The sequence below is a fragment of the Pezoporus occidentalis genome, unplaced genomic scaffold (assembly GCF_034315485.1).
Source record: "Pezoporus occidentalis ecotype Australia unplaced genomic scaffold, CSIRO_AGI_Poc_V1 ctg90, whole genome shotgun sequence".
In the NCBI taxonomy this organism is placed as follows: Eukaryota; Metazoa; Chordata; class Aves; order Psittaciformes; family Psittacidae; genus Pezoporus; species Pezoporus occidentalis.
In genome coordinates this window covers 1,679,109-1,695,319 of record NW_026916263.1, presented here as the reverse complement: position 1 = coordinate 1,695,319, position 16,211 = coordinate 1,679,109, and the positions used below count along the sequence as shown (strand labels likewise).

General features: G+C 39.6%; 1 protein-coding gene across 13 annotated transcripts in view; it reads right to left on the bottom strand.

Annotated features, from left to right (window-relative positions):
- Positions 1-10,017: 10,017 nt before the first annotated feature.
- Positions 10,018-16,211, bottom strand: part of MEF2C (myocyte enhancer factor 2C) — a 124,246-nt gene continuing 118,052 nt past the window's right edge. For 9 of the 13 annotated variants that reach the window (XM_062605206.1, XM_062605194.1, XM_062605200.1 and 6 more), the window contains one exon: positions 10,018-14,766. In XM_062605206.1, coding sequence (XP_062461190.1) covers positions 14,445-14,766 — 322 coding nt within the window. In that variant the 3' untranslated portion in view covers positions 10,018-14,444. The remainder of the gene's footprint in view (positions 14,767-16,211) is intronic. The other 4 variants (XM_062605202.1, XM_062605203.1, XM_062605205.1 and 1 more) reach the window with 1 other exon arrangement.

The following is a 16,211-nucleotide window of genomic DNA, read 5'->3' as shown; positions in this document are numbered from 1 at the left end:
AGAAGTTCATGGAAGACAAGGTGAATGGCATTTTTAACCAAAGGCCTGCAGCTGAGAGCAGCAAAGCAGCAGCACTAGCAGCTCCTAAGCTTCTCTGTCCAATGGGAGATGCCAGCATGTGTCTGAGGGCAGAGCTAGGCCCATAAGAATGATTAACAAGCTGGGATTTTTACCTGCAGATCAGTCAAAACATAGAGCTATTAACACTACCACATGCAGAGAGAAGAGTAGGATTGCTTCTGGTAATGTTAAACTCAGGGCCTTTGGCTCATGCAAACAGTGTGGTAGGTGTCACAACACCTATCCTCATCTCCTCTGCTTTGACAAGTACCTGCTCCTGCAGCAGAAAAAGAGCTCCTGCTGCTCGGCCAGCAGTTGGGAGTGCTAAGGAGGGATGCAGAGTTAAGATCCCACCACAGGTAAGAAGCTTTAAAATCACTCTTAAACTGCTTTGCCATTTTTCCTTTGTGAAACCTATGCATCAGGAATGGGGATCAGCAGACGAAGGGGCAGATCCCAGTTTTATGGTAGGGTTTAGGCTAATGGGGTCTGCACAGGAAACCACCCAAGGGAGATGCCTGGGTGCTGCAAAACATTTAACCTGCCTGCTGCAATAGTCAGGCAGCTCCTAAAGCACCTGTTAAGTGTTTGGGAAGTGCCTTTGGATAGTCATATTCTGCTCAAAAGCCTGTTGAAGGCAACTGGAGCCCTTCCAGCACTTCCAACATGCATAGCCAGTTCAAGCAAACTGGTTATGTATCTGTGCAGGACTGTTTTGACAAAACACCCTGATCAGGCTGGTATTGTATATCTCTTTGTCTGCAAAGCTTGATTTACAGTCACACAAGTAGCACCAAGCCATCAAGTTTCTCTGCCTCTTCCCAGAGGTGGAAGAAACTAATTCTACCAGCCAAGAGGTTTCTTCATTCCAGGATGCAAGCCAAGGCGAGTCTGACATCCTCCCTCACCATAAATCTAGCATGTATGTCTACATGTGTTTTTTGCTCACTTCGGGATTTGCAGTCGAAAAGGTCCTGAATGGATCAGAAGTCTCTGACACAACAGAAAACTGAGATAGAGAAAGAACGGCTTGCCTGGGAGGGATTGTGGAATATTTATTCATTTAAATTTAAAAGGTAATTAAGGTGAAAAAATTACCTCAACAAGGCTGTATGCATCTAAGACATAATTAATTATAGTATAAAGTCCTAGCAGCAAAAATAATGATTTGGAAGATAATCTTAGCCAGCCAGTTACAAAAGCTTTGTTGCAGACCGGCATCAGTGCAGGAAGAATATTTTCATTCTCTCCACAGAACCTTACTGAACAGATGTCTTTTACATCACGCTCAGAAGAATGACAGCTCTGAATCATACACATTACACAACAGAGAGGAGGTTAAGATTATTTTTGCAACCTTAAATTCAACATGACACCCATATGCCATGGCTTGACAGACCTTTGCAAATGTCTTTTAACAAAGACTTTTAAAAGTATTCCTGCCTTGTTGTCTGTCTGCTCATTAATTCTGTTATTATTATTAACATTGATAATCTAGCATTCATCAAAAACTTCTTCCGAATGAAAGGGGGACAGGATATCAGAAATGAATGGCAAAAAAGAGGAATTTTGTCTTTAAAAGCATTACAAAGCTCTTCTGAACTTAAGCTTGGGGACAAGAAGCTTTTCTGTTCTCTTTTTATTTTTTAATAAAAAGGCAGAAGCCAAGAGTTTGGTAGACAGGTTTTCTTCTTTTTTTTTTTTTTTTTTTTTTTTTACCACACAGTAGGTGGTGAAAACCTGAGAGCCAAAGCACTTTGTTAACTGTTGTATAGGCACCAACATGTTGGAGAAGGCCCATGCACTGGCAGACTGGTCTGGCATAATAAGGAGACCTGGATAGTAAGTTCGTCTGTGAAGTCAAAGTATCACAGACCTTACACAGTGTGTCTACATGAGATCTGGGTAGTCTGGAAAATCTCCTCTGCCTGACTTGATCCCAGTCCATTTCCAACCCCCTGCCTTTCAGCAGGGGGGTCTGTGGATGCTTATTCTCAGCTGCCTGACCCTCTGCCTTGCTGCACAGCTCATATGCCTAGCTATGAATGCTGAGTCATGTGCTTTAATACTGCCATCACTTTGTATACGAGATGCCCTACAGGAATGCTACATGTGCCTCCATCACCTGAGTACCCTTGCTTTCTTCTGCTTTGGGCAATGTGAGGACAGGACGAGATTTTTCCACATATTGTACTGAGAACTGTTTCACTCTGTGAACTATATCCAGTTATAGACTCACAGAGTGGTCTCGGTTAGAAGGACCTTAAAGCTCGTCCATTTCCAATGGACCGCATGTGCAGGGACACCTTCCACTAGACCAGGTTGCTCCAAGCCCTGTCCAACCTGGCCTTGAACACTGCCAGGGATGGGGCAGCCACAGCTTCTCTGGGCAACCTGTGCCAGTGCCTCACCACCCTCACAGGGAAGAACTTCTGCCTAAGAGCTCATCTCAATCTCTCCTCTGTCAGGTTAAAGCCATTCCCCTTTGTCCTGCCCCTACAGGCCCTTGTCCAAAGCCCCTCTCCAGGTTTCTTGTAGCCCCTTTAGGCACTGGCAGCTGCTCTAAGGTCTCTCGGAGCTTTCTCTTCTCCAGGCTGAAAATGAATAGTGAGCAAAGCATAGGAGTGGGATCATCTACTGGTGGAGAGCATGGTTGCACCTATTCACCAAAAATCAGAAGACTGGGCACTGGTGAAGTGTGAGGTTTCTTTAAAGTGACTGGCTCTAGTCCCATGAGCAGAATCAGCTTGCTTCATTTTTTTTTTTTTTTTTTTTGGTAAGGAATGGGGGTAACTGCCTGGGGCCAGTGGCTGCCAAAGAGCAAGATCAGAGGAAATTCAAATGCCTGAGAGATGGAAAGGAAGAGTCTTCCTTAGCATCTCTAAGTCTAATATTCTGTGGCTCCAAAAATAGAGCACAAAAACTGTATGGGAGAGACTGGTACTTCTTTCTACAGGCAAAATTAGCTTCCTGATAATCTAGTAGGCTAGAAAAATCTGCTACCATTCAGAAGGTGGGAAGAGCAAAGGTCTGGCTAATGCTGTCTCTTTGGCAGCTATTCATAGATTGTTTGAAGGAGACTGATGTTAACATTAGCAGAAAAGCTACCCAGGCTTAGCTATGTGGCCTGACCCCAGCTGCCAGCCTAATTACAGAAGTGTCTCAGAAACAGCAGTTGGTCTGTTTAGCTTTGTCAGAGGAAATCAGTGTGAGTGGGCACCTCACACTCTCACAGCCATAAAAACTTTTATGACAAGAGGCTATACTGGATAAAAAAGATCTAGAGGCCTATACCGTCTACTGAAAAACCAGCCCTAGCTTAAGGAAGTTTTACAGTCTTTTATAGAGTGTTATCTTGGCAAACAGGCCAACGAGTTATGATGCAAACTGCCTCTCCGGTTTATCCGTTGTCAAGGGGAGAGAGGGACAGCTGAATATTTGTTATGGCATTGCCTTCACCGACTATGCAAGTTGCTGGAGCAGCCATCTTCCTGTGATTTTCCTGTGATTGCCTTCCCATAAAATAACAGTTCAGATGGCACTGTGTCTCAAAGCTGCTGTTTGTCCCACGCTTTTCTGAAGCAGAACAAATTTAGCTTTCTCTGAGCCATGCCAACACAATGATGGGGTTTTGTGCATGTCTTCACAGCATCCTGAAAGCAACTTGGAGTAATAAGAAAATAAGAACTAAAGAGAGGACACAGTAGACATTTAATAGCATACTGTGTGATAATATGTTAACTCTGGAATTTAATTGCAATACGTAGGTGAGAGGCTCAAAAAGGCCAGCAGGGGAAGGAAATGTCAATGAAAAACTCAGGACATGATTGCTAGGTATCTGTTGCATGCTGGAAGAGGAAAAGACTCCAGATTTTACCAAACCATAATGTACTTCACGTATACCAACATTTCATCCTGCAGAAATAGAGTGAATCAGCCACAAACGCTTGGTTGGAAAAGCCTCTCCAATGTTTTCAGGAGGCAAGGTGTGTGCTGCTTCTGCTAAATTCAAAAGGTAAGAAAACAGGCTATTGCCTCAGAATTTCCTGCCTGTATCACAGTCCTGTGTTTGTTGACATATCTGTCCATCTGAAAACCTGGACTAAAGCCATGCTGTTCTTCCTCTTTTCAAAGTCCTTTACCTTTAAAAGGGGATTAGAAGTCATTGCACTGATGACTTCCATTGCTTGACCTGTGGGTTGATTCTAGTTCTGCAACTGCCAAGCAATTGTTATTTACACCTGTGAGTGATGCTGACACAGCTATAGGAAAAATTAGATCAGGATTAACTTTACAGCTATTTAAATGTATTTTTTTTTTTTTTAGCCATTCCAATTTAGAACAGCTGAGATGTCAAATGGATTTCAGAAAGATGGCACTGCGATGATATTTGGAGAGTGTTTAATCTTCTTGCAAGCTTTTAGATTTGTCCAGCTGTCATCTTCTATTTGTCTTCTATCCTGGGACAAAGCTGTCTGTTTTTCTTCAGGAATCAAGTGACTTGCTACACTGAATTGTTCAGCTAATACTGAAAGGGTATAAATAGAGGAAAAGGCATGGCAGCGGACTGTGTTTGAAAAAGCCTCAGCCTCTGCCTCTACACGCTAAGGTAATTCAAGATAAGAGTTTTTAAAATGATTGTTATATTTCTGCTGCATCTGTCATGAGCATTTCTCATGAGTTGCTAAATTACTCACTAAATGATTTCATTGTTAGGTTATTAATAAACTTGACTAGTTCACAGACTCAGGGATATAAAAACATTTTTGGAAACTCCTTAAACACCTCAGTCTACACTCAAAGATATTAGAAGCATCTAACAGAAAGCATCATCTGACAGCCCCCGAGTTTGATCTGTGTAACATACCTGTGGAATTTTGCTCAGTAGTTTCTGTACTTAGCCCTGTAGTTTTGATTAAACTAGAGCCTTTGTTATTCTTTGTTAAGTCAGTCAGTATAGACATAGAAAACAAGTTCTGTGCATGGGTGGCTGATCCAATATATCCATTTGTATGCTGGAATGATTGGCTGCAGGCAAAAGCAACCTTCAGTCCTTCCATGAGCATGTGACATGTATTTCCCTACAATGCTGTTCAATGGAATATCTTGTGCAGCTGGGTGTGGCAACCATGAATAGAGATTTCATTATTTATTCTGTGTTGCTTATGTGTTCTATTCATTAAAGTTTGATACATAATACTGGCACATTTGTGAAGCATTGTGTAGGCATATCACCTACAAGAAACCTGGAGAGGGGCTTTGGACAAGGGCCTGTGGGGACAGGACAAGGGGGAATGGCTTTAACCTGACAGAGGAGATTGAGATGAGCTCTTAGGCAGAAGTTCTTCTCTGTGAGGGTGGTGAGGCCCTGGCACAGGTTGCCCAGAGAAGCTGTGGCTGCCCCATCCCTGGCAGTGTTCAAGGCCAGGTTGGACAGGGCTTGGAGCAACCTGGTCTAGTGGAAGGTGTCCCTGCCTATGGCAGGGGGTTGGAACTGGACGAGCGCTAAGGTCCCTTCCAGCCCAAACCAGTCTGGGATTCTGGGATTCTACGATATTTACATATGCAAGCACTTTTTTCATGGTGGGAGCAGTCCCAGTGTGTTAACTGGGACTTCGCAGACAACTACATGAGCAGAATTCTGGTGCATTGCTGAGCAGCAGGAATGTGAAATTACAGGTCCAGGTCTGTATTTGTGTCACCTCTCTGCTTTCATCTCCCACGCCTATACTTACACATCAACATCCTCACTTGTGTATGAGTGCATTAATTCTATCAATCGCATCATTAACTGTACTGTGTGTCTGTAATTTATGCAGTTATTAAATTTCCTTGTCTGTTGTGAAGCAAATAAGCAGGTGCATGTTTTCACTTAAGTCAACTGAGTGTTCCTTACAGTATTGAGAAAGCAGTGTCATACTAATTGGGAAGGCCTGACAGTTTTAGCTCTCAGCTTTTATTCAGGCTGACTGCTTCATTTGTACTGTGTTAATTTCTAACACTGTAAGATCAATATGAAGTCTGAAAAAAGGGCTTGCAGGGAAAAGAAGGGTGGTTATATTATGTGGTAATACTAGTCACAAGATCTGCTATGTGGGGTTAGATCAAAACTCTGTTTATCTCATTATCTTCTCCCTGACAGTGGTCTGTGGGGGACTGACATTAAAAAAATAATGGCACATATGAATTCTCCCCTAGAATGCCTCTCATTTTTCAGAAATAAGCTGTGGAAAATCTTTTACTCTAGGTGGGAACTCTGTTATCATCATACTCAACAGGACAAACAGAGCTATGTCCTGTTAACTTATCTAACCCTTATGAACTGACTCAGGCTTTTGGCTTCCACAGCATTTTATGGCTGCAAGTCGCACTACTTAATTACATGCAAAGTGGTCATCATATGTTCTTGTGAACCTGCTGTCTGATTGTTTCTTTGGATATCCCTTGATTCTACTGCTTTTGACAAAGAACGTGTAGTTTTCCTGCAGATCTGCTGTCTCCATACCATTCACATGAGAATACACATTCATATTTATTTATTTATTTACCAGGTTGAAAACTCATAATTAATGTAATTTTTCCTTCAAGCAGATTTCCCCCCCGTTCATCTTATTCTGTATTCTTTTTGAGGTTGAGTAATGTGTATTAGATCAGGGTTTCTTGCTGTAAGAACACATCTGCAAAGGATGTCACAATGGTATTTTCTAGTTCCCAGTTACTTAAAAGAAAATAGTTCTAACATGGTGCAGAAAGTTGCAAAAAAAGTGACTTGGGCCTCCACCAAAAAGAGATAAATTTACTTCAGATGACTAAGCGCCTCACATATTATTTTTTCACAAGCTTATCTTTGACAGTGCAGAGTGCTGCTGTGAGGCAGTGTAATCTCCTTCAAGTTTATGTCTTAGACTTTGCTGAGTGCAGTTCTGTGTTCATAGTCTGAGAGCACCACTGCACATCAGGCTACTTCTCCATGGCTACCAACTATCAACTAAACACACTTAGGCCAGAAGCTTCCTTTCTGCTTTTCCAAGTTAACTAATGTGTAATACAGCAAACTATAATTAAAGAAGGTGATGTTTTTCCTGATAAATGTCAGAAGGAAACAGAAGGGTTGTATTTCAAGAACCACTCTTTGACATATATTCAGACGTTTAGGCACAGAAGGGCAGAAACGTATGTGCTTTTTTAAAGTCTCTTTTTAATACATTATCTTGATATTTCTTCCTTGGTGATGATTTTCTCAGTGGCTCAGAATGCAGCCTAGTAAGTGCAACCAATTGCATTTCTACTGGCCATTTTGTGTTGTCTGAGCGTTGCACCTTGGCTTGTCGATGTTCCGTAGTCAGATTCCAGATGTTTTTTCCTTGTCTCCTTCTTTTGAGTTTTGGTGATACAACACACTTTTGTACATACTTGTCACAGGATGCTGTGTTTTCACTGTGAGACTGCACTATCTATTCTGAACAACTCTCCTGAGTACAGAAAATAATTAGCTGTGCAATGTAGTGTCACAACAAAATTGTGGTTTACACCAGTTATATTTATGGTGCAAATACACTGCATTTAAGTTTTGCTACTTCTAAGTGTTTCCCCACACACTGACATGTTCTGTTATATCACTTCTTGTTTCCAGTCAAAGAAGTGAAATCTTCATAGGTAATAGCGATAAACCTCTGCCCCTCAGAATGAGGCAATGAGTTTTGTAGCCTAAAAGAGCCTACAGGTCATTGTCCAGACAAACACAAACGGATACTTGAGACAGCTCTGGATGGGTTATGAATGAATCACATACAGAAGCACAAAGAAGAGGGTAGAAAGGACAGTTAGAACAGTGTGTTTTCCAGCTTTTGGAACCAATGTACTAATTTCAAATTCATTTCTGCAAGCATCCTTGTGTTAGCTTTGAACAACCTCTAGCAATTAAGGTGACGCAGAAGGGAACAAAAGCATATGCTGAAATCTGCTGAAAGAGGAGGAAGAAATACCTTCATCAGTAGAAATAATACTGTTGGTCATGATAGTTGCTAACAACAGTTAAGGTTATCTCAGATGTGTTAATGTGAACTGCAGAGTACGCAGTGTATATCTGCCTTCTGCAGATGCTCTGAATAGTCTGTGTAAATTGTCAAGTGCAGTACACAAATACAGAATAAATGTAGTCTGTGTTTGCTATGGCTAAGCAGTCTGAGTTCCCTAAACCAAATCTGGAGTTCCAGTTCCATATGTGTGATGGATGATTCATGGAGCAGGCAAAGCCTTGCTGCATTGCTCTGCATCAGTAAATTTCCATTGAATTAATAAAGAATAGGCTATGTATGTCAATAGAGGCATGAACCAAGTATTTTCTTTCTATTTTCAGACTAAATAATCTGATTGTTTTAAAATAATTTCTCCTTGCTGCTCCTTGGATTCTCTAAGCCCCGGTGATTTACCTGTGGAAATGTAGACATTGCATCTGAGTAAGGGTTAGGTATGAGTGTGTCACACTGACAATAAGCAAAGGTATAAACACAACTGACACTCTGTGCTCTCTTTCATGGGACGCATGCAGCTCTCAGCATAGTCTTCCAGTTCTAAAAAGATGCTATGTTGGTTTTTTGCTAAAGAAAAGGTGAAGAAACTTTGAGGGAATGCAAACACTTTGTTATGGGGAAGTTGTGCGGCTTAGTTATCTCAGACCACGCTCTTTACAATTACTCTTTAGAATGACATTTATAAGCCTAAAGTGAGAAAGCTTATTTAAAGAACTGGTGACCTCCCCGCTTCTATTGCAACACACAATTTTTAAAGCAGAAATATAGTTCATAGAATATAAAGCAAAGTAATCAGTATGGGTATGGTTAGTTTTCTGGAGTAATAAATAACAAGACAGGGTTTATAACAAACTCTATTTGCTACGTAATTCCTTTTCCAATGTAGGCATACCGTTATCAGTAATAATCATACAGATGACTGATTGCAGGCATAAGGACTCTCAGACATGAATTTTCTAAGATTTTAGACAGTATTACACATCGACTGCATTTCCAGAAATATTTTGCTTATTCCTGCCAACGATGACAAAATGTGATTTATTTGAGAAAAACACAATATGCAGTAAACCCAACGACATTTAATCTTAGTTTTAGCATCTAATTATTATGCTGTGTCCAACATTGCAATACCAGAAACATTTTTCTTTAAAGATAAAAAATTGTCATTAAAAGCAACAAGTAAATAACAGTGCAGCTGTTTTCTGTCATAAACACATTTAGAAACTAAGCCTTGTACTGTTATTTTTGAAACTGCCACACTCACAAAACACCTTAAGTTATTAATAACTTGAAAAAACACCTTATTGAAGTAAAGGGATCCTTGTAGTCTTAGGCTCCAGAGCTATAAATGCTAGCAAGGAAAAAAAAATTAAACAGCAACAAAAGTACATAAAAGGGAATAGATTAATTCTGATGCAGTCCCTATGAAGCTGTCATGTTAGAAAAAATATATATAAAGCATACACCCAAGGGATGCAAGGTTTTGTCTCAGAATATTTTTTTTTTTTTTGGTAGGGTTTTTAACAGTTCTCCCCATGGGTAGAATTTACAGCACATGTACCTGTGGGGGTCTGATTAAGCACCCAGACGCCAGGCATTATTTCACCTAGCTCCTCTGCTATTTCAGACATCAGGGCCAGATTCAGACAGCCTTTTTCAAAACTCTACTAACTTTTAGAGCAGTAATGGAGCTTCTCTAACCTGGTGGGATGATGTGTGGTGGGGCATTAACATTTGTGAAGACCCACGATGCTCAGGGTGCCACAAAAAGGTGCTTGACTTTTTAAGCAAGCACAAGTGACAGGCAGAGGGACCTTGAGGTAACTGCCAGTTGTTAAAGTGATGATTCTTTCACGTGTTACTGTGCAAAACAGCGAAAATTGAACATCAAATTAATAAAAAAAAAGGCACCACACACACTGTATCACTAAGAAAGCCAGTAACTTTACTGATTTGTCTGCAAAATACAAATTATACCTTATTTCCAGCAGGAGAATCTTTTGAAATTTTCCCATTTTTGTTCACTACAGACAGCTGAATTAAGTCCCTTGAGATACACAGATGTGGTTTAACTTAGTTATAACATTTTGTCATCTAGTGGCGACAAAGTCCAGCTTATGCCGCTGTGAGCCTCTACTTTTATATTTGCTGCAAATGCTTGTATGCTCCCATTTACAAGCTATTTTGTTATCACCATTGTTTTATGGAAGCAAATCCCCATGAAAGAGAAGAAAAAAAGAAAAAAAGGATACAACAAACCATCTGAAGCAATCCAAGTGTAATGCCTGTGGTAACCCAGGTCTGATATTAGTTACTCCACGAAAGACTGACACTGCATATTTTTTTTTCCACTTTTTAAATTTTAAATGAGTTTCTTAACTGACCTTTTTTTTGAATCAAACTGAGGTAAGGATCAGTCTGAGGTATGAGAAGGGAAGGTAGAAATGCAACACCTGATTATGAAAATAATTAAATGGATACTTTTGATGCAGAAGGTCTGTGGCTCAAAGCTTGGATTGCTCCACATCTTTGGTTAAAATATATTAACAAAAGCCTTTTATTACATCTACAGTCTGAAGCATTCTAACAGACACCAATGTTCCATCAGTCCTTCAAGAGACCTGTAGTGGCAGGAAATTAATGCCATATAACTGAGACATCACAGCAGATGGCACAAACAGGAACAGATGAAGTATGCCATGTTTAGGCAACAGCCTTTATTGAGGTTTCAAGTGGCTTTTAAAAAATTACAAAGCATTTACCTTCAAGGCGAAGGAAGAAGGAAAACAAAACAGCTGTTAGGACTATAGATAAAAGAGGGTATATAGGATAACACATACAATACAAAAGGGTTGACATCCTTGAAAACAGTCTATAGGTTCTTTTATTCTCACACTAGCTTTACCTGAAAAAGATCTGAGGACAACAGATATTTTTATATTATTCATTAAAAACTGCTAAATTCCTCTTCTGGGAAAAATATAAGCCATTTTGTTATAAAACACAACTTTTGAAAAACACTGAAATGACAAAAGCTTTACTGCGAATGGCTCAATGCATACAATATACAGGTTGTGCAGATAGGGTATATCATATAATTGTCACCAGCAATTAAACACTAACTGACAACACCTTTTAATAGAGATTAGTTTAGCTATAACAATACTTGCAGATGTCTAGAATGCCACTTCAGGTGTTTGAACTTACAATTAAGAATGTTGCCTAAAACATTATATAGCATGGGTTAAGGTAAAGTAAATGTTAATACTCTTTCAGGGCTCTGCCCCAAACTCCTTAAATACAAAGGAATCACACAATAAACCCAAATTAGCTTCGCAAATACAATAAATGGTAAGGTACAGATAAAGGAACAAGAAAGGTAGACAGTTATAGTTTACAGAAAGTGACTTCACAATCAAAGTTGTGCTTCTTATCATTAGATCAGTTTGCAAATATGCATTATCCCCCAAAATTTTGCCAGTATAAGTTAGTTGCCCTCCAAAGCAGGAACAAGAGGGATGACTGGCATTTATTTTCATGTGATTGTTTACTTCTGTTTGTACAAAAATCATTGTCAGAGTTAATATAAATTGCCCAGGCAATACTTTTCAGGCTACTTTCTGCTTAGTTACTTGCAGTAATAGATTAAACTGCATCTTCGTTAAATACGGTATCTTTCCTTTTTTCATGCGTTGCTGAGGCAAATCGCAAGGTAAACTATTAATATGGCTATTCTTCATATATCAATAGACCAAATCCCCTTCCCCACTGACAAGTTTTTACTACAATACTGATAAAGTTGTTTTTTTGTTCTTGAAATTACAAGGTACATTTGTGATATATTTGCATATTTTTGACACACCAAAGTTTAAAATTCTCAGAAGGGAATATGAGCATAAGTTTATCAGAAGGTGAATAGAGTGGTTTCAAAAACAGTTTTTTTTGTGTTTTAAAATTAATTGTGGGCCCCATTTTACCCTTTTTTTTGTTGTTTTGCTTTTGTTACTTTTTGTGATCTTTTCTTTTTTGGTGTTTTTCTTTTTTTTTCCAAACATGCGTATCTTTATGTTTACCCTGCGGATTGCTACACAAGCTAAGATGGATGCAGTAGTAGCACAGCATTCTGCTTAAAGAGTTTCCAGATCATGCACTAGCCCCTGCATGGCTGAGAGTGCCTGTAAGGCAGGCATTTATAAAGTCATGATAAGTGAAAAGCGTATGTCCTGACGCAAACTGTAGTCTGTTCATCATTCTCTACTGCAGAGAGGTACACTCTTATAGAGCAGTGCACAGCAACTGCATATATAGGTGGGAAACAGAGTGTGAACTTCCCTTAACAAAGTATTTGGTGTTTATATTTAGCTGTTGCAGCTATATTCTCCACCATAGTGTCAATGCAGATATGTGACAGTTGGAAGGACTCTTGGAAAAAGGAGAAATATTACAGTTTACTATGGCACTAACATTTGCTTAAAAACCTTTTCCCTCCAACAGCAAGATTAGACTGAAACATTTGAAAATACCATTTTCTTCTGATAAACAAGAGGGACTTAACAGAAATGATACACTCCCTCTGGTCAAGCTGTTTTAGTCAAAGAAACCACGAGGCAGGAGAAGTTGTGGATGCTATATGCTCAAGTAAAGCTTGCTTGGTTGCAGATAAACAGGGAGCATTGCTCAACAATGTGCTCACTGTGAGAAGATGTGACCACAAAGGTCCATGAGAACCAGAAACCTGACAGCCCATGTTGGCTGTGAGATCAATAGACGTTTGAATGGTCCTTTAATTCATGATCTCTCTAAGAGTTTTAAATCTGTGAGAGAGGGGAGTAATCCTTACAGTAGCCACGTTCATGGCAACCGCTCCCTTTAACTCTCTCTACTGCTTCTGCCAAATATTCACCTGCACTCACGCAACTGACAGCCGTTAGAGCTGTACACCCAATTCTGACAGGCAGAATACCAGCTTTATTAATGAGAAATGGCCAAGTTATGCCACTTTGTCATTTAACCCATGGAAAACTACAAGATACGCAGGACGTTAAGTAATAGAAGGGCCCTTGTTACAATGCACAAAACAGCATGAAAGAACTAATCAGTATATACAATGGACTGCAGTTCACCCAACTGATTGTAAAATGCTGTATTAAAATGACTTAAGTTGTTACACCATGGGTAAATTCTAATTTTTTACAGATCAGTCTTTCAACAGCTGACTTTGATCTGCAAAATGTATACCCAGCCAAAGAAAACTGAAAGAAAATAGTTAAATGTGCAACTGCACAAATATAATTCCCCACTATTAAGATAACAAAAACTTTTGCTATTACCATAATTATTATATATATTAGAAAGCTATACACAAGCATGTTAATTTCACAGATTTTTTTTAAAAGATTCTTAATATTTTATATAATTAGAAATACACATTTCAAAAACAAAACTTCTGCAAAGAGAAAACAGTTATCTTGGTTAGCAAAGCATGGAGTTCTTGATGGCTTAGGGTAGTGCTTTCTATACAAAAAGTCCTTTTCGTTTGTTTCTTCAGGACTGTTTAAAAGATCAGCGAAGCTATCACAGGAAAAAGAACACATTTTGGCTTGAGGAAACTACAAAAGCCACAAATGCTTTGCAAACTCTGTCTTACTTTTTAATATGAAAATAAGCAAAATGTAATGTACATATTTTTAATTTTTGTTTAATAAGTGATGCAGACCCAGGTTTTTTAAAATTAAATATGTTAACCCTCAAACTCAACATTTTTACAAGTATGGTCCTCTTTAAATGTTTGATCCTCTCTAAGTGCCATACTCTAACCATATGCCTGCACGTTTGTGAACATTTTTGGTATGTCAGGTGACCCACTCTTTTTCTAGCATCAGTTCATGGCCACCCAACTGCTGGGCCTGTCAAAACACCTGTACACTTTTCTATATGTCTCATAACAGCTGCTTTCTCTCTCAGTAAAGATCTGCCATTTCTGGCAAATGTTTTCCTTTTGTCTATTTACATGTAAATAACGTTGAACCTGCAACATGACACTATCTATTGTAACATACATTTTGCAAGGGAGCACAACAGTGAAAAGAAGTTAGCCTTAAATCTATTTTGTACAAGTGTTCTGTTGTACAACTCAAGTGCTAAGCTTATCTCAGCATTTCTGTTTATCCTTATACTGTATCACTGAGGCAATTTAAAAGTACTTTTACAAAACAGAGTACCTGACTTTTTTTTTTTTTTTTTTTCCACACACGGCACATATAATGCATATCAACCCCCCCTCCCCCATTAAGGTATAGCACACACACACTGCAAGGAAAAGAAAAAACAACCTAATAGGTAATAATGTTATCATGTCGCCCATCCTTCAGAGAGCCGCATGCGCTTGACAGAGGGGCTTTCCCTTTCGTCCGGCGAAGGTCTGGTGAGTCCAATGGGGGAGTGGAATTCATTCCGGTGATCTTCTCGGTCACTTCCATCATAGGAACTGCTACAGCTGCTCAAACTGTCAACGGGAGATCTCCCAGCCTCATGGCGCGTGTGCTGTGGGTATCTCGAGGGTGTGGTGGTACGGTCTCTAGGAGGAGAAACAGGTTCTGACTTGATGTTGAGGCTTTGAGTAGAAGGCAGGGAGAGATTTGTACTCTGAGATAAATGAGTGCTAGTGCAAGCTCTGTAGGAGGAAAGGAAACCCAGTTACAGACGGAGGAGGCATGGAGCCCCCAGATATGCACAAACACTCACACAAAACACCAGTGTAAAGGCTCGCAAGGGGTCAGCACCTGCAGAAAGCATGGGGACTGTGTTCTGGGCAGAATTCACCAATTCAAAGCAACGAAAAGCATCACAACAGATGTGGACATGCCCCTGGTTTGAAAGGAGATCTCAGTTTAAGTCTCTCCTTTTTTTGCCTCAAGTGTCACAAATTTTGGAAGGCGAGCCTTTGCACTGTTGCAACCACCTTTAAAACTAATGCTTGTGTGTGTGTATGCACCGGCTGAGACAGGGGAGGCATGGACTTTCTGCTGGGATTAATCCAATTAGTTTGAGTGCGCTCAACTATTTTTATTGCTGATTATTTTGACACATGACTTCAGATGCAAAGCAGAAATGAAAGTTTGGGCCAGGTACAATTTATACCATTCAGAATAGAGTTGGAATTACTGGTCCTAGTAATTTCTGGTCTTAGACATTAATAAAATACCACAGGGAGGCAAGGATTTAGATATGATTTTATGGTTCAAATCCATGAATTCATAACTCAATCCAGAATGCTTTTCAATAAACAATCAAAGAGAAGCTGAAGAGTACTGGAAGATGTCAGAGGATTATGCTATTTGCCTGTAGGTGAGCCCAGCTCAGAGGATGCTCCTAGCATCAAGAGAAACTGCTAAGCTAAAACTTCTTCAAAGTCAAGCTGTATAACTATTCTAAGTTAATTTTCTTTCTACGCTTTTTTGTGGGCAGAGGGAAGCTGAAACAGGCAGGGAGGAGAGTGAATACTGAGAATGCGTTTTATCTCTGTGGGAGAAATGAGATTATTGCATCTGCAGGATGTTTTGTGCAAAAGCACCACCTCCTGGTAAAACCTGACTTTTCGCTATTAAAACAGAGTTCTCAACATGTGATTGCCATTATGTTCCACTTCAGGGACCATTTGCTAGGCTGAAGTTAGTGCCTAACCCTTGAGACACAGTTTCAAGGTTTCTACTGAGTATCTATACAGGGGGAGACTGAAGGCAGCAGGGGCAATAGGCTACTTGGCCTCGTAAGGTTTTAAATGCAAGACAATATGCAAGCATTTTACTGCAAGTAGAAGAAATATTAGGATTTGGAAATATTTTTTAAGCATTTAGAAGACACAAGTAAGTTTACATGTTTTAATTTATTGAAATACCTCACTTTTCCTGATCTCTCATCAATTGGGAATTGAGCTTTACTTAAACAACATTTACTATAACCTTGATGAAAGACAAAATGCTGTTTTCTTCTGACAGATCTAAAATGGAACTATATAGCTTCTATATTGAATGATATCAGCTGCTTTTACCAGGAATTATTGAGTCTCTAATAATGGATAGATCTTGTTATAAAACAGAAAAACCAGGATGTTCTACC